The sequence below is a fragment of the Rhinolophus ferrumequinum genome, chromosome 22 (assembly GCF_004115265.2).
Source record: "Rhinolophus ferrumequinum isolate MPI-CBG mRhiFer1 chromosome 22, mRhiFer1_v1.p, whole genome shotgun sequence".
Lineage (NCBI taxonomy): Eukaryota > Metazoa > Chordata > Mammalia > Chiroptera > Rhinolophidae > Rhinolophus > Rhinolophus ferrumequinum.
Genome location: NC_046305.1, coordinates 50,968,992 through 50,985,316, shown reverse-complemented (window position 1 = coordinate 50,985,316; position 16,325 = coordinate 50,968,992). Strand labels below are relative to the sequence as shown.

At 43.9% G+C, this 16,325-nt stretch overlaps 2 protein-coding genes across 6 annotated transcripts in view; both read left to right on the top strand.

Annotated features, from left to right (window-relative positions):
- The window catches only part of ARNT (aryl hydrocarbon receptor nuclear translocator), a 54,423-nt gene extending 50,165 nt beyond the window's left edge, over window positions 1–4,258 (top strand). For 2 of the 5 annotated variants that reach the window (XM_033092650.1, XM_033092648.1), the window contains 3 exons: window positions 840–999; window positions 1,415–1,584; window positions 2,270–2,359. In XM_033092650.1, the coding sequence (XP_032948541.1) occupies window positions 840–999; window positions 1,415–1,584; window positions 2,270–2,359 (420 nt within the window). Of the gene's footprint in view, window positions 1–836; window positions 1,000–1,414; window positions 1,585–2,269 lie in introns of all 5 variants that reach the window. The other 3 variants (XM_033092651.1, XM_033092649.1, XM_033092647.1) reach the window with 3 other exon arrangements.
- Window positions 4,259–5,535: 1,277 nt separating this feature from the next.
- Window positions 5,536–15,736, top strand: CTSK (cathepsin K). The gene is made up of 8 exons (XM_033092652.1): window positions 5,536–5,690; window positions 7,196–7,319; window positions 7,784–7,906; window positions 7,992–8,147; window positions 9,117–9,335; window positions 12,719–12,884; window positions 13,135–13,240; window positions 15,040–15,736. The coding sequence occupies exons 2-8, from the start codon at window positions 7,197–7,199 to the stop codon at window positions 15,137–15,139; spliced, it is 993 nt and encodes a 330-aa protein (XP_032948543.1). The 5' UTR covers window positions 5,536–5,690; window position 7,196; the 3' UTR covers window positions 15,140–15,736.
- The last annotated feature ends 589 nt before the right edge of the window (window positions 15,737–16,325 follow it).

Here is a 16,325-nt window from a genome sequence, read left to right as displayed (position 1 = left end):
AAGTCCTTATAATATATATGTGTATATGTGTATATAATGTTAAGCCTAACACTAATATTCTTTCATATATTTATATATATTTATGTTAGTAATATATAATAGATGTAACACATATAATACATATAACTATAGTATGTATTATGTATTATATACATAGTAATAATATAAATGTAAATAGTTAAATAGGAATATTTTTAATAAAAAAGCCGAAACCAAAAGTAGGCTCCAGAATTACATGGAAAATAATCTCAATTGTATATAAAAAAAAATGCACAAGAAAATAAAAACTGGAGAAATTATCCAAAAATTTTAACTGTGGGTCTTTGGTGGTAGAATTATGAGTGATTTTTTTCTTTTTCTTTTCCTTCACTTTCCAAATAGTCTGGAATACACATGCATTAGTATTATGGTGAGAAAAATGGTTAGTTACCCCAAAAAGCATCATTAGGAACAAATGGGTGTGATATAGACTGAAGAACAAAATGTTGCAAAGTGTTTTTTCTCCATATGTGATACTATACTGTTATTCATGCCTCCAGTTTCTATATAACTTTACAATTTATAAAATGCTTTTATTTAAATCATTTTCTTTCAGTTCTCACACAACTCTAAATGTATACTTTTATTAATACCATAGTTCTTTTTGTACTTGATCACAACTGAAAAATAGTGTCCAGAGAGATTGGGAGTTAATTGGCAGAAATATGCAGTAGGGAGGGGGTGGGGAGCTGGCTCAGGAACCCAGTGATTGACAGGGGGCGCGACTCTCCTAGGAGAGGCACGTGCAGTCGTGTTAACGTTCCATGTGTTCTTCTCTGTTCCTTTCTCTCTTCTAGCAGGTGGCCACGCAGGCTACAGCCAAGAACCGCTCTTCCCAGTTTGGTGTGGGCAGCTTTCAGACTCCGTCCTCCTTTAGCCCCATATCCCTCCCCGGTGCTCCCACCGCGTCACCTGGCGCTGCTGCTTACCCTGGTCTCACCAGTCGTGGGTCCAGCTTTGGTGAGTTCAGACCAGAAGGAGGTAACAAGAAAATCACATCCCTAAAGAGAAAGAGTTTGGTAGTTTAATACAACAGTTTGCTTGTGTCCTGGATGCACTGAGCTAATTGTGGAGAAATGCAAGATGACAGTCCATCTGGAATTTAAAACCTAGCCACATGAAAATGACTTTCACACGTATAACAAAAAGCATGGAGGTATACAAATTTCATAATAGGTGAATTTAATCTAACATGAGCAAAGAACTCTTTGGAAAGGCCACCTAGAGAAGAAAAATTAGCTTAGGCTGGGTTTTAAAAGAGGCATTGACTGGCAGAGAGAAGGGAGGACGGTTCCAGGTGAAATGAATCACTTGCATGTTATGTCTAGGTTTTCCTCTCCACTGGAGTTAGACTGAAGTTTCTTCCTCCTCATAGCTCCTGAGCAGCCTGGGCAGACCGCAGGACAGTTCCAGACACGGACAGCAGAGGGGGTGGGAGTCTGGCCACAGTGGCAGGGCCAGCAGCCTCACCATCGGTCCAGCTCTAATGAACAACACGTTCAACAGCCGTCAACACAGCAACCCGGCCAGCCTGAGGTCTTCCAGGTGAGAGGATGAGAAGAGCTCCGAAAATCAGGAACTGGGAGAGAAAGGGTCAGGGAGGAGAGACAGAGAGGAAGCATGCATGGAGCGGGCGTGACTGGGGTGTGGGGGAAGCCGGAGTGGGAACAGTGGCAGAAATGTCATTAATTGGAAAGACTGTGAACTTAGTGTGATGCACAGCCTCTAACGAGACCACTTGCGAAGACATGGAATTAGTTTTAGCCCATTCCCACTGTACAGTAGCTTGTGTATAATAAACGTACTGATTCTAAAGGTCCATTTACATACATCCTGAGGGGACTGCAAGACTGAATGGAATAATCTTAGCACAAAGGAAGAGATAGTTTAAAGCACAGGTTGAAAGATGGCAAAATGAGTTTTGGTAGAAAACAAATAGGATGAAAGATACTCCGTAAGTACCTCTAGGGGGTTACATGAAATGTGGCAGGCAGATTTTTCTCCTTTTGAAAGTACTGAGGACTAGAAAAGGGGGAAAATGTGGGACTGTAGGAGGAAGGCAGAAGGGACTAGGAGAAAAGGTTGTCATCGCCAGGAGTCAGACTCGCCGGGAGGAAAGAGGGCTGAGCAGGAGCTCTGGGCCAGGGATGGGGGCGCAGGCATGTGGGGAGGAGCTCGGCACACGGAAGGGATCCCGGGGTGTGACCCAGACTTGCTCTTCTCTTTTCAGGAGATGCTGTCCATGCTGGGAGACCAGGGCAGCAGCTACAACAGCGAGGAGTTTCCTGATCTCACTATGTTTCCCTCCTTCTCAGAATAGAACTATTGGGGTGAGGATAAGGGGTGGGGGAAAAAAGTCACCGTTTGTTTTTCAAAAGCAACTCTTTTTGTAAACAAAATAAAAGTTCCTCTCCCTTCCCTTCCCTCACCCCTAAGGTGTACCCCCTTTCACTTCTGGCCTTCCCCTTTCCGTCCCGCCTCTCTGAGAGACTTTGTAGATGACATGGGGTTGAATCCTCTAGACTTGGGGGACCCTCTGAGAAACTGAGGCTGGGTGAGGTTAGGAATGCCTTGCCTAGGTCTCATGACCAGGGATCTGTGCAGAAATGATTGTGCTAAGGTCAAGGGCAGGTTCGAGAACTTGACGTCCACCGTTTGCCTTGGATTCTATGGTTCGTTTTTGGAAAGAAATTCTGACTAAGGTGGGGAAAAGGAGAACTGTCCTCGTATGTGAGGACATGAAACGTGGTAGGTGTATGTGGGGCTTTAGGACGGGAGCAAATTTTCTTTCTGCTGCTTGTGAGCAATTACTCTGGAAAGAAACTGAATGAGGAAGCAAGAGAGGAGAGAAAGTGTGTCTGTGTGTGGTGTGTGTGTGTGTGTCTGTGTGTGTGTCTTTCTCCCTATTAGGGAGTTATGCAAAATTTGTCCCAGATTTTATCTTTGTTTTTCTCTGTTTTTTCAAAGAGTCCTAAGGAGTTAAATCTTCCAGGTATTTTCCACTTAGTATTGCAGCCAAAGAGTATTTCAATAAATGATTTTGCTGCACTTCCATCGATATCCAGCCAATATGCAACTGTAAGCAGATATGTAAAGTCTTCTGTTGATCTGTTTGGTCTCATCAAGCATATTTAGTGATAAAGCTGGGTCATTCCCGCTTTTGGTGCTCTCGCCTTATATGGAAGATCTGCAAACTACGGAAATAGGCTGGCAAGAGAAACATTTTCAGAAATCCCCTACTTGGTCATAAGGATAATGCTGCATATTTCTGTCAGAATCACCTGTGGGTGTTCTGTGGAGGTTATTTCTGCATGGAAACTCAACTTCTTGGATTAGCTGGCCCAGTGAAAACACTGCTGGAGTTTATACCAAATACCAAGCCTTGCAAAGTGGCCTCTTCATCCCATTCTCAGAGTATCCAGTCTGGCAAGAAATTGAGACTTAGGTCTCTTCTGGGCCTGTAGTTCTTTCCTCTTTGCTCCCTCTCCAGTCTTGATATTGGATGTGCTTGATGGCGCAAGTGTCATAAACCATGTGCTAGATGGGGCCTGGCCGCCCATCCCGACAGGGTCACTTAGTCACTAACTACAGCCATATCAGTGGGGGCACAGCTTCCTACTGTCACCCGTCGTCCTCAGGTAACAGTCATGTGTATCAGCCTTTTTTTCTTCATTGGCTCAGGCCAGTATCTTCAATGCAGGACTGAATTAATAAGGAGAAGACATTAAATGTAGCCATAGTGGACTAAGGAGCACGGGTGGCCTGCAGAGGCTGAGATGTCACTACGGGCTTTCCCTCCCTTTGTCTCCAGTCTGGTGCCAGGCCGTGGAGTGGGAAAGGAGACAGTTTATTTTTTTATTCTATGTGCACACATACAGTATACATATATATTTATATCACAGTGTAAGAAACCAAAAAGTTGAGTTTCCAATGAAATCCTTGTTTTTTTAATAATCACCTGTTTTTAAATGTGATCCGGACTATAATATTGTACAGTTATTACAGGGCTTCTGGAGCGGGGAGGGAGAAGATGCTCTGGGGGGCTTTTTTTCTGCTTTTCCTTCAGGGTTTTATTTTTGATTGTTTTGTTTTGTTCCTGTTGGCCTTTGTACAGTGGCAAAAATAATGACATGTAGCAAGTATTGTAAAACAAAATATTTTTTCCTTTTGTAAGCTTTGTGTTGTGTCATCTTGATTGCGACTTTATTATTCCTTTCCAGCTCATAAACAACAAACACCCACAACTAGTTGAATCCATAGCCTGAGCTCCAAATATATAAACATAAAACACAGTGTGTCTATAATTTCAGGAATCAGGCATCACAGGGCTCACTCAGCATTCCTTGGTTGTCCTCCTGACCCTGACTCATTCTGAGTAAAATCAGTCGGGACATCTGACCATGGGGTGGGGGTGGGGATTACCTGAATCCTTGGGAGAGCGGAGGAGAATTGGGATTTGAGATCAGCAGTGGCCATCTGGATTCCTTCCTCCAGGAGGTCCTCCTCTCTGGCTGAAAAGGAATTAGGGACGGGGAAATCGACACTGTTCAGGTCCGGACCTGGCAATCCTCTGGGACCATATAGTTCATCAGCACACCTTCAAACCCAGAGGCAGAGAACTGCGTTCTTGAGGAATACGTGTGTAATCCTGCCAGAAACTGAATCCAGAGCCCATGTATTCCTGCTCCAAGGACCCTCTTTTCCTCTTGCCCCACATCTGGTTATGGAAGAAAATGGAGTTTGGGGGTGTGGTTTGGGGACTGAGCTAGACTCATGATCTGTCACATGCCTGGGTGTTGGGGGAAGTATGTGGGAAGTATGTGGAGAAGCTCAGATGACCTGGGCTGGGGGTTTTAGTAACAGCCAGGCACTCTTCATCAGGCATCCCACCACCTGAGAGCTTAGTAAGGGATGTCACGTGTGAGCTTGTCAGTGCTTATGCCATTGATTCATGTGCTGTCAGAAATTCCCAGGAATACTGCTTTGGGTTACTTTTAGAACCGGTTTCATCTGGACCTTCTGGGCACATGCTTCCTCAGCAAAACCATGTTTGGCTGGGAGAGCTAATACCCTCCATGAAGCAGCAACGACTTAGCCAACAAGCTTATAAAATACAGATGCTTTTGGAACCTCTGACTTCCCTTACGACTCTTTCCTAGCCTTCTGTGTTTATTCCCTCTCCTCTGGTGGGAACGTCAGAGACAAATACAAAACAAGTTTCAAAGAGACGGTGATGGAAAGATCAGGAAAACATGTGATCCCCCAATATAATTAATAAAGAAGGATGGGGGAGACCAGAAGTGTGTCCCTCTAGCTACTAAAGAGAAGATAATCCCCAACTTAAGTAATGTAATTTGGGGGATTTTTTTTTTTTTACTATTTTTTGGTCTGCCCTCAGAAAGAGGCAATGTGAAACTGAAAAAAAAGCAACCCTCCATGCAGAAACATGCAAATCCACTACCTCCTCCTCTCCCCCGTGCCCCCTTCTCAGCATTTCTACCCTCCCTTCTTTCCCATCCAATTTTTCCGACCAACAGCTGGAGCTGACTTCCGCAATTCCAATGGAATAAATCCAGCACCCCTAGTCATCCGCTCACATTATCCACAGTTCCCTGCAGAAACGAGCCCAGAGAACAGATCCCAGCCAGCAGGTAACGTTTTTTCGACTTCCTAGTACATTTAGCTTTTCGTTCCTGCCAATTCTGCATCGTAGAAGTGTTAGGGGTGTAGTGACTTGGGGTTCAAAAGGCTGCGTGGATGAAAATGATGCCCTTAGGTCATTTCCTGGCCGTATACAATCTGCCTGGAAATTTTTAGGATTTCTTCTAAAGCATTTGTGATTTGTATGTATACGTGGTTACTAGTGAAAGCCAAGAGTACAGGGGATCCTTTACCCATCCTTCAAAGGGGGACCTCTTTGTGGGGTTTTCTGTTTTGGCCAAAGGTACGAAAAGGGTTAACTTGTGGTGGGGGGAGGTGGAGTGGTGCAGGGAGACGGTAGCTCAGTACTTCCTAATCTGTGACGTCTCAAAGCCCCTAACAATCCAAATAGTAAATGTCCTGCTGGTTATTTGCCAGTTTGCAAAGAGCACACAAAAATGGACTATAAATTCAAAAGTTATGCAAGACTATAAATTGTTCTTAAAATGGAGGGCACATAAGTAAGCCACTGCAAGAAGTGAGCGACGCTAGACCAAACTTCTATAAAGCTGTGTATTTAATGGTCATAGAACGTTGCTTTTCTGTCTTATGTTCTTTTAACAAACTTTGGTTCTGAGGCTTTTTGGCCTGGGAGGCGGTCACAGAGATTTTTTGTTGTCAGAGAAAAAAAAACCACCAAAAACCTTCCCACAGCAGCTGGTCGAGATTAGGACAGTTTCCTGCCTGAGGAGGGAACCAGAAGAGAAAGAAGAACTGCTAAGAATGTTGAGGAAACAGGAAATCCATTCTCTCAGTTAGAAAATAGGAAATATGGTCAACTTTGCCCTTGTCGACTCCTGCTAAGCTCTGGAAAAGTGAAAGAATTTAGCCACTGAAGAGAAGAATGCCTGACAGAAGTGGTCAGGGTGCAGAACTTAGCTGGAAATCTCTCCTCTGTGTGTTCTCCAACCTCCTTCATCCCCCTTGCACTTACCTTGTCCGTCTCTTCCAAGGCTGCTGGGGGCACCGAGACAAATGCTGAGCCCATGCTGATGGTCCATTTTCTACCCTGTTTCTAGTTGTCTGTGGAAGTTGTGTGTGTGTGTGTGTGTGTGTGTGTGTGTGTGCGTGCGTGCACGCACGCGCGAGTGCCCTGAGTCTCCCTAGGTCAAATGACTAGGAACCAGGTATATCAGCACCCCATCCAATCCCAGACCCCTCCTGACCACCACTGTTCTCTGTCTACCTTCCTCATAAAGCCTCATACAGCAGAGGAAGGGGTTCTGCACTTCAGGTTCTGGAACTCCCCAGAATGACTGTGTGTGCATGCATTTTTCTGGTGAGAGGGTTTATAGTGGGTTGCAAAACTATTAGCTTCTCAGAGGAGTCTATGGCTCCCAAAGGTGAAGAACCACCTGTCTGGGACTATGTCTCCAGGTAGCTATCTCCTCATCCTAAGCCAGGCTAGGAACTCCTTGGCAAATAGAAGAGTCTCCTCTAATTGTCCTCTTCCCAGGATGTGGGGGCTCAAGGTTCTTCTGCTGCTGCCCCTGGCGAGCTTTGCTCTAACCCCCGAGGAGATACTGGACACGCAATGGGAGCTGTGGAAGAAGACCTACAGGAGGCAGTATAATAGCAAGGTGCCGAGGACCCGGAGGGGAGCACTGAGGGGGGGAACCCTGAGACCTCCAGGCTCCCTGCTTCTGTCCAAATACTTTCACCACCCCAGCCAAGCAACCCTGCCCCCGTCCCCTAACTGTTAACATGTGGTTTTCATTCCTACGCCTCGACTTACCCTCCATCAAGTCCTATCCTTCCTTTTTGTTACAACTGCCTTCTCTCTTTCCTTTGGGACGATTTCTCAGATGAATGCTGATAATCCATAAGCAACTTTTCTATCCATCTCTCCAGAGCTTTGCATTCAATTATTTGTTCATGTTTCTTTTTGCACGCTCTTAATAATCCCGTGGTCATTTGCCCAACTAGACGGTAAACTCTATCCCTGGAACTTGAATCTTTTCTCCTAAAAACCTCCACAGTATTACATCATGTGACTTTGTATACCGCACGCAGTGTAGGCCAGTACTGACTGTGGTCTCTTTAGGTGGATGAAACCTCTCGGCGTTTAATTTGGGAAAAAAACCTGAAGCACATTTCCATCCATAACCTTGAGGCCTCCCTTGGCGTCCATAGCTATGAACTGGCCATGAACCACTTGGGGGACATGGTGAGTTGAGCCTCCACACCTGGCTTACCTGCCCTGTTGGCCTCAGGTCGCTGCTTAGGCCTGGCCTCTTTCTTCTTTGTCCCAGACCAGTGAAGAGGTGGTTCAGCAGATGACTGGACTCAAAGTACCCCCATCTCGTTCCCGCAGTAACGACACCCTCTACATCCCAGACTGGGAAGGCAAAGTCCCAGCTTCGATCGATTATCGAAAGAAGGGATACGTCACTCCCGTCAAAAACCAGGTACCCTCCAGTCTCCTGGGTGTGGGTAGGTAAACTGGCACGGTCTCTTCCTTCGCTGCTGCTTTGTTCTTAAGGTACGGGGGCCCCAGGAAGAGGGGGCAAGGAATGACGGTACCTCTCCCCATGCTAAGAGAATATAGCCTATTCCATTATTTACGTAACTCATCTCCAGCTTTGTACATGTAGGTTGTTTATGCATTTTCTTTTTTACAAATAGTGGTGCTATAAGCACCTTTGTGCAAAGGTACAAATATTTATGCAAAATAAATCCCCAAATTAAAATCGCTAGGTCACAGAGCCTCCTTTCCAAAAAAGGTTTTACACTCTGACATTCTTACCAGCATGAGAATGCCAGTTTTCCCATGGCCTTCACAACGTTGATTGTATCAACCAGATGAACTACTGATTTAACACTCATTCAACAAAAACTGTTTCCCCCCCCCCCAGAATCTACCAGGTGTAGTGCTAGCCAGTAGAGATTCAAGACAACAAGTCATAATCTGTGTCTTCAAGAACTCTTCAATCTTAAAAAATAGAACAGGAAAGAAAAATCTATACTCTAGCTGAACAAACCCTAATAATAGCTTGCACTTTTTAAGAGATTATTATGTGTCAGAAATTTATAAATCCTTGACATGAATTAATTTTTTAATCCCATTAAGTATATTATTATCCACATTTTACAGGTAAGGAAACTGAGGCACAGAGAGGTATAGTAACTTACCCAAGGCCACATGGGTAAGGAAGGGGTTGCAAAGGCAGTATTCTCTGCTTCACTACAGTGAATGGTAACAACAGTAGTAATCGTTACCAGCGCAAGGACAATGCAACAAATGTTAAATGAAGAACAACCAAGGGGACGTGTGTGCTGGAGTTTCGAAACTGTCTGGAACTTCATCACCCAGGTAGAGGGAAGAAACAAAAAGTGGCACCTGCAGTGACTGACAGTTTCTCTGTTCCGCCTCTCAGGGTCAGTGTGGCTCCTGCTGGGCGTTTAGCTCTGTGGGTGCCCTGGAGGGCCAGCTCAAGAAGAAAACTGGCGAACTCTTAAATCTGAGTCCCCAGAACCTGGTGGATTGTGTGTCTGAGAATGATGGCTGCGGAGGGGGCTACATGACCAACGCCTTCCAGTACGTGCAAAAGAACCGGGGCATCGACTCTGAAGATGCCTACCCGTATGTGGGACAGGTGAGACTGTCCCCACACTTACACAGCTCTGTCATGGCTCCTCCTTCCCCTCCTGTTATGCACTGGAGACAATTCTAGAAATCGCGTTTGCTATTAACTTATCCTACTTTCTCCATGGGATAAGTGCCCACAGAAGGCCAGGAAGGTTCCCACAGTCTGGAGGAGCTTAGGCTGCCAGAGGCGATCTGCTTCTCTGCCCTGGAGAGAAAACAGAGGACAGGTTATTCCACAGATCTCTGAGCAGGTTTCTGGAAGCCTCAGCTCCTCCGTTCCCATCCCAAATCCCAAACCCACCATGCTAACTTCATGAATCTTACTGCGGATCTGGAGCTCACTGAAGCAAATTGTCTAAGTTAACATGCAAACATATACAAAAGGAGAGAGAAACAAGTTGCTTCATATTTGTTGTAATTTTAGAGATCAACTCACTTCCTCCTATAAGATCATTTAGCAACAGGAAGGAGGTCTGTCTTACCCAAAAGAATGAAGATCTGAGGGCTTTTTACTGTACCTGGGGCTGACAGATAATATAATAGGGGGCCTTTGTAGCAGGCATCTTTGAAACAGGAACAGCAAGTTTTAGTAATAAGAATGATGGCTGTGTTGTGCTAAGCTGTGTGCTTCGTGCATTTTCTCATGTAATCCTCATGGCAGCCCTGTAAAGTAGACTTAGCCTCACTTTGTAAGTGAGGGAATTGACACTTAAGGAGATGAAACAGCATACTCAAATTCATGCCACTAGTTGTGCAGCAGAGCCAAAATTTATCTGTGAGATCTGTTTATCTGCTGCAAGCATTGCCAAGCGTGTCTTCTGTGCACAAGTGCAAGAATGTCTTTACTAGAATATAATACCATGGGACAGAATCGACCGACTCTTAGGGTACGTGCATCTTCAGCTTTACCAGATAATGTCAAATGGTTTACCAAAAGGTTTGGAAAAATGTATATTCCCACGGGCAGTGTGTAAGAAATCCCATCGAGTCACATCTTCATCAGTACGTTTATGTGGCTGTCTGCATTCGCTGTTTAAATCATATCATTTTTCCACTTTTAATTAGGTTAGTTTCTCTTACTGGTTTTTAGGAATTAAAAAAAAATGTTTGACTACTAATACTCTGTGTGTTGTAGGTCGATGTTTGTCTTTTCGCTTATTTTCTGATGTCTTTCAATCCAGAAAAGTTCTTAATTTTAGTGCAGTGAAATTATGAATTTTTTCCTTGGCCATTTGTGCCTTTAAAAAACCCCAGTAGCAGTAAGTGTTATTTCTCCATTTTTAGTCGTCTGAAATGATGTCTACTGCAATAAAATGTTCATTAATGTAAATGACTGAACAGGTCCATTTCACTGGGTACTTAACAACTTACACAGTAACGTCGTTTCAACACCTCATGCCATTGATCGTTTCAACACCTCAGTACTTCATTTTGTAAATTTCATCCCATTATGACTCCATGTTATGTCTTTTTGTTTGTTTGTTTGTGTTTTAGCTGTCAGGTATGAGAAACCTGAGAAAGGCGGAGAAACTGGAGGTCCCTGAAAAACGATTTATTTAATCGGTATACAGTTTTCAAAACTGCTGGGTCCCAAGTCCTGTTTGAACGCTGGGACTGCTGTAGTGTGTAGCGTACTAAATCTGCCCGAACACTTTAGCTTTTTAACTCTGAACACATCCGGCCATTTAGTGAGATAATGTGAACTTGGCAAAACCCTCGTTTTTAAATTGTCGACTACTCTTTTGACAACTTTTTGTCATCACTTGATATCAAAAACTTAAAACAAATTCCAACAGTATATGCAAAAAAAAACACACCAGATTTACGTTGATAATTTTTTCCATGTTGATTAATCCAGGCAGCCAATTTTAAGGTTTGTGCAACTTAACTATTTTAAAGAAAAATAAATACTATCAGAGCTAATAGTTGATCCATGCACAGTTTGCATCATTTATTCAGTACTATATTAACCAGTTTATTGAGAGAGAGTTTAACTACTAGCTCAGAGACTGAATAATTTAAATGAAAATTACGTAATATTTGAGACCCTGTTTTGGAATGCAAGGAGCATTTGACTTCTCATTTCTGTTCTCCTGACCCCTGAAATGATCTCTTCAGCACTTTGGAGCAATGTGGAATGATTTGGGTCTCATAATCAATCAAAATGAGAATTAGCCATATAAGATATGTGTTCCCCTTTTAACATTCTGAATCTTGGGCATTTGTTGTCTTGCATCTACTTTACAGCCTTTAAAAGCAGTTATTGTCCAAAACTGAAAGAACTTCACATATGAACTTGTGACTGAATGGAGGGAGGTAAAGAAAAATAAAATTTAGAAAGAAAGAGATCTGATAGGGCAAGAGCCAGATAATACAGTAATTGAAGTTCATCCCAGCACATTGCACACATTATGCTGGCTTTAAAGTATCATTGCACGACATCGTTCTGAAACTATTCCTAAGATATTTAATTTTTTTTGTAGATCTGTGCAGTTTTTGGCACTAGGAGTCATCAAGGGAAATATGGCTGCAAACAAAGGAATCTTGAGAAATTATTAAGACGGGATACCATGTAATCTTAGAATCTCATGTCAAATGCTGCTCTTATTGTTAATATGTAGGTAATGTATTCCTCCAGATGCATCTTTAGGGTTTTGAAAGGGTGGTCTGTAGGAAAATGAATTGCCAAAAAAATCTGCCACTTTCACGTGGGTGGTCATTAGATTTCATGATTGTGGTTTGCCAGTGAAGCATACCATTGTTAACTGGACCTGCAAACCACAGTGTTGGAAATTCACAGGCCAGATCGCTAAGTTCTTTATGAATTTGTTTTCCTGTCAGGCTCTGTACTTTTTCTTCCATCTCTCATGAGAGCACGAGGTCCATCACAAGCTCTTCACCTCACATTAGCCCCCCTGAGACAGGTGCATAGGCCCCAGGCCTTCCCTCTAGCTGGGCTTTGGCCTCGACCCCCCCAACACACACACACACACACACAGCAGCTGATGCCTCCCTGCCCTCCCAGGCGCACACATACTAGAGGGCTAGAAGGTGATTTGTGCCTTAAAACAAAATCTTATTTCAGAAATCTTTCTCTACACTGAGGTAATAAAAGTATTCTCTCTTTTTTAAGTTTTACGGTGTTTGCTTTCACATTTATGTTTCGAGACCACCTGGAACTGGTTTTTGTGTATGGTGCAAGGCGTCCACTTTTCATATTCTTTTTTACAGTTGTCGAAACTGGTGAAGAGCGAACAGACCCTCTCTGGAGGCCAGTTTGCGGCCCCTGTTAGTTCACTGACGTCACTCGAAACACTGGTAGAGTTTCTCGCTCACCAGTTCACTGCCTATTGCTTTGTCTTAATCCTATTTCAACCCTATTTTTTCCAGGATGAAAGTTGTATGTACAACCCAACAGGCAAAGCAGCCAAGTGCAGAGGGTACAAAGAGATCCCCGAGGGGAATGAAAAAGCCCTGAAGAGGGCGGTGGCCCGTGTGGGACCCGTCTCTGTGGCCATCGATGCAAGCCTGACCTCCTTCCAGTTTTACAGCAAAGGTAGGGTGCTGTTCCCACAGGACACACTCACCGGTCTCTCAGGACATGGGCCGGGCAGCTTCGCAAAGGTCACTGGGCCTTTTCAGTGCTTAGTTTCCATAGTCAGATAGAGTCTGCCGGAGAGAAGCTAACAGCTGCCGCAGCATAGAGCTTCCATGTCGGAAGCCCTACTGATGGGATGGGATTCCACAGAGGGTTGGTCTCCTGGAGTGGGTGGCAGAAAGCCTCACCTTGGCTGATTGTTTCCTAGGTGTGTATTATGATGAAAACTGCAACAGCGATAATCTGAACCATGCGGTTTTGGCCGTGGGATACGGGATCCAGAAGGGAAGAAAGCACTGGATAATTAAAAACAGGTAATGATGGTAACACTACATTTGTCACTCAGTCTCCCTCTGGACACTCAGCCTCAACTCCAACTTCCCAAGAGTCCTTTCTCTCTCTCAAATCAAGACAAAATTGTCTCCAAATTCTCAGTCAGAGTCTATCCTAACATTTAATGGCCAGACAGCAGTATTCAGAGTTTGTGTTGGGCAGCTGGTCCTTGTGGAAGGTGCTTAGTCACAAAGGAGCAGGACGTCTGCGCGAGCTCAGTGATCTCTCGGCCCCCAAGAAGGACTGACCTAGTTAACCAGAACAGAAAGAGGCAGCAAGGACCAGCAGGAGCTTTGGAATTATGAATTTTTTCTTTCTCTGTTCTCTAACGTGATCAGTTTCTTAGGGAGGTTTCCATCATCAGTTTGTCTAAAAGCAGTCGGGAACAATGTGGAGGTTTATTTTCCTGTTAGGCAGCTTTCTGCCCTTCTAGTTACACTTAGGATAGACACATAGGTGAACTGGCCAAAGATTTTGAAGTCTGTGGAGAAACATGCTTTCCAGAAAGTAGATAGCAAAACTTCGTGTTTCCTTCACTATTATTGGGAACAAATAAAATGACAGGTTAACCTTGGCTCCCTTGTGACTTTGGCGGGGGATTAGGGGACAGATTTATGAGAATTATACTTTTGCCTTCCTCAGGGGTCAACAGCAGCCTGGCAACATCACTGAGTCCTGCCTCTGGGGAGTTCACAGGCCAGGGCTGGGCTGCTGGCTGGCAGGATAGAACGTGAGGCTGGGAGGTGCTTCAAAAGCAACTTTTATATCATGGTCCCAACTAAGGGCAAACCCCAGCACCCTTCTAAGATGTTCCTTTTCCCATGGCTTCTGTCCTGTGTTTTCCCTTTCCCAGTCCCAAGCATTTACCCTGTCCTTACCCAGGTGCCAAGCGGGGAGGCTGTATCTAGGAAAGCTGGGAGGAATAAGGGACACGCCCAGGCAGGATCAGGATCACTGGGGAGCCGTGGAGAAGGGAACAGGTGTAGGGGACAGGTCTAAATGTATTGGGTAATCAGAGAATTGGCTGGTTGGGGAAAAGGGACAGGAAACTCAGGAAAACAATTTAGGAAGATACACAGACCATTCTCTCTCTCTCTCTCTCCCCCCTAATCTTCCATTCTCTCCACTTGTTCCATTAGCAATCTCATCCATTCTCCTAGCTGCATTCATCTCTCCTATGGGTTTTACTCCTGTGATCACAGCTTCAGACTCTCTTGCCTCTTTCTCATGCTCTAGACTCATGTTTTCAAGATTGCTTGTCCTACAACACAGATCAGATCAGATCACTCTCCCATTCAGAAACCTTCAGTGTCTCCCAGTCTATGATGGGCCAAACTCTTTAGTCTGGCCATAAAAATAAGTCCAGCTGATCTCCACCTACCTTGCCAGACACAACTCCCACTACACCCCGCAGGCACCCAAGTTTTCAGCCATGTGATCTTAACACATGTCCCATGCTTTCCTGCCTTTGCTGTTACTCACTTCACACGCCTCCACTGGCATCGCATTTCCATAGGACCAGATTCTATCCAGCCTTTGGCCTCAGTTCAAATGCCACCTCATACAGCAAGCCTTTTTTGATCCTTTGATCAAAAGCAATCTCTCCTACCTTTGAGACCTATAGCATTATGCCCTCTCTCTATCTCTTGACTTTGAACTCTTTTAATGTCAAAAACAGTCTTATTCACTTTTGTATACCATCAGTTCCTAGCACGGTACTCAGTGTTTTCATACATAAATACCTGAGGGTAATAAGTATTTGTCTTGATTGGTCCTACAGCTGGGGAGAAAACTGGGGAAACAAAGGCTATATCCTCATGGCTCGGAATAAGAACAACGCTTGTGGCATTGCCAACCTGGCCAGCTTCCCCAAGATGTGACTCCAGCCGGCCGACCCCACCCTGCTCTTTCATTCTTTCCACGATGGTACAATGGTGCGCCTTACTGATGGACTTTGGAAGGGAGTTGGTGTGCGTTTCGTGAAGCAGAGGGAGTAATCCAGAGATTGTCCATTCAGTCTCCCCGTTTGTTTGTGCTTCAAGGGACCCTCCTACTGCTTTCCTTTTCTCCACACAAGGCCTTTAGTTTTTCATTTGAGCCACAGGAGGAAGTTCCCTAACAGGCGTATTCTTAGGCTAAGAGAGGTGACCACAGCCTGCCCTGACTGTTGTCCTAGGGCGGATGCTGGGTAAGTAGTTAGAGGCCACAGGTCTTCAGATAGGCTAGATTCTCATTGAACAGTTTGGGGACCAATGTGACCTTGGAGACTTAGTAGTCTCCAAGTTCACTTCTTTTATCTCCCAAGGTAGACATTTCTGTGTTTTATACCCCAATTCATAAATCTATTCCTAAATTGTTGGTACAAGTTAGCATGATACAAGAAATGTGTTTTCTTTTTCCTTCTTTCCGTTTTTAAAGTAAACTGAGTATTTATCTCTTGTCTATAACTTAATAAATAGTTATTTAGTAACCACTCATTTCGTGTTGGATACTGTGTGAGGTGCTGGAGACAAAAAGTTGCATAAAACACATTCGTTGCATTTGATGTGCTCATTGTTTGGAGAAAGCGTCACAAACAATTCATCTTAATTCACTTATTTGTTCATTCCTTCAACATTTATTAGGTGCTTACTCTGTACTAAGAAATGTACTAAATTTCAGGGGTTAAATGGCTATAGGGAGACTTCAATATTTAATTTCATTTTAGGGGGACCGGATTAAGTGACACATAAACTTGGGTGTTGAAAAATATCTTAAGGCCTTCTGAAGTTCTAGAACTGAAACTTTTGCTGTTAACAAAAGAGGAAATTTGAAACTCTTTATAATGATAGGATTAATTCTAAAAGAGCTTAGCTGACTAATAATAAATCAGCACAACCGGTTTTACCATTTTCCACAAAATGCCTGTCATTCTTACCACTAGAAAGAGTTCATATTTATTGGATACTAACTATGTGTCAGGCACTATTTAATCTCATTCTATGCAAAAATTATTTATTTTTTGTGCATAACTATTCATTGCCATGTGGTAAGCAGTGCATGTAAGGCTAGGAGGATGAAACAAAT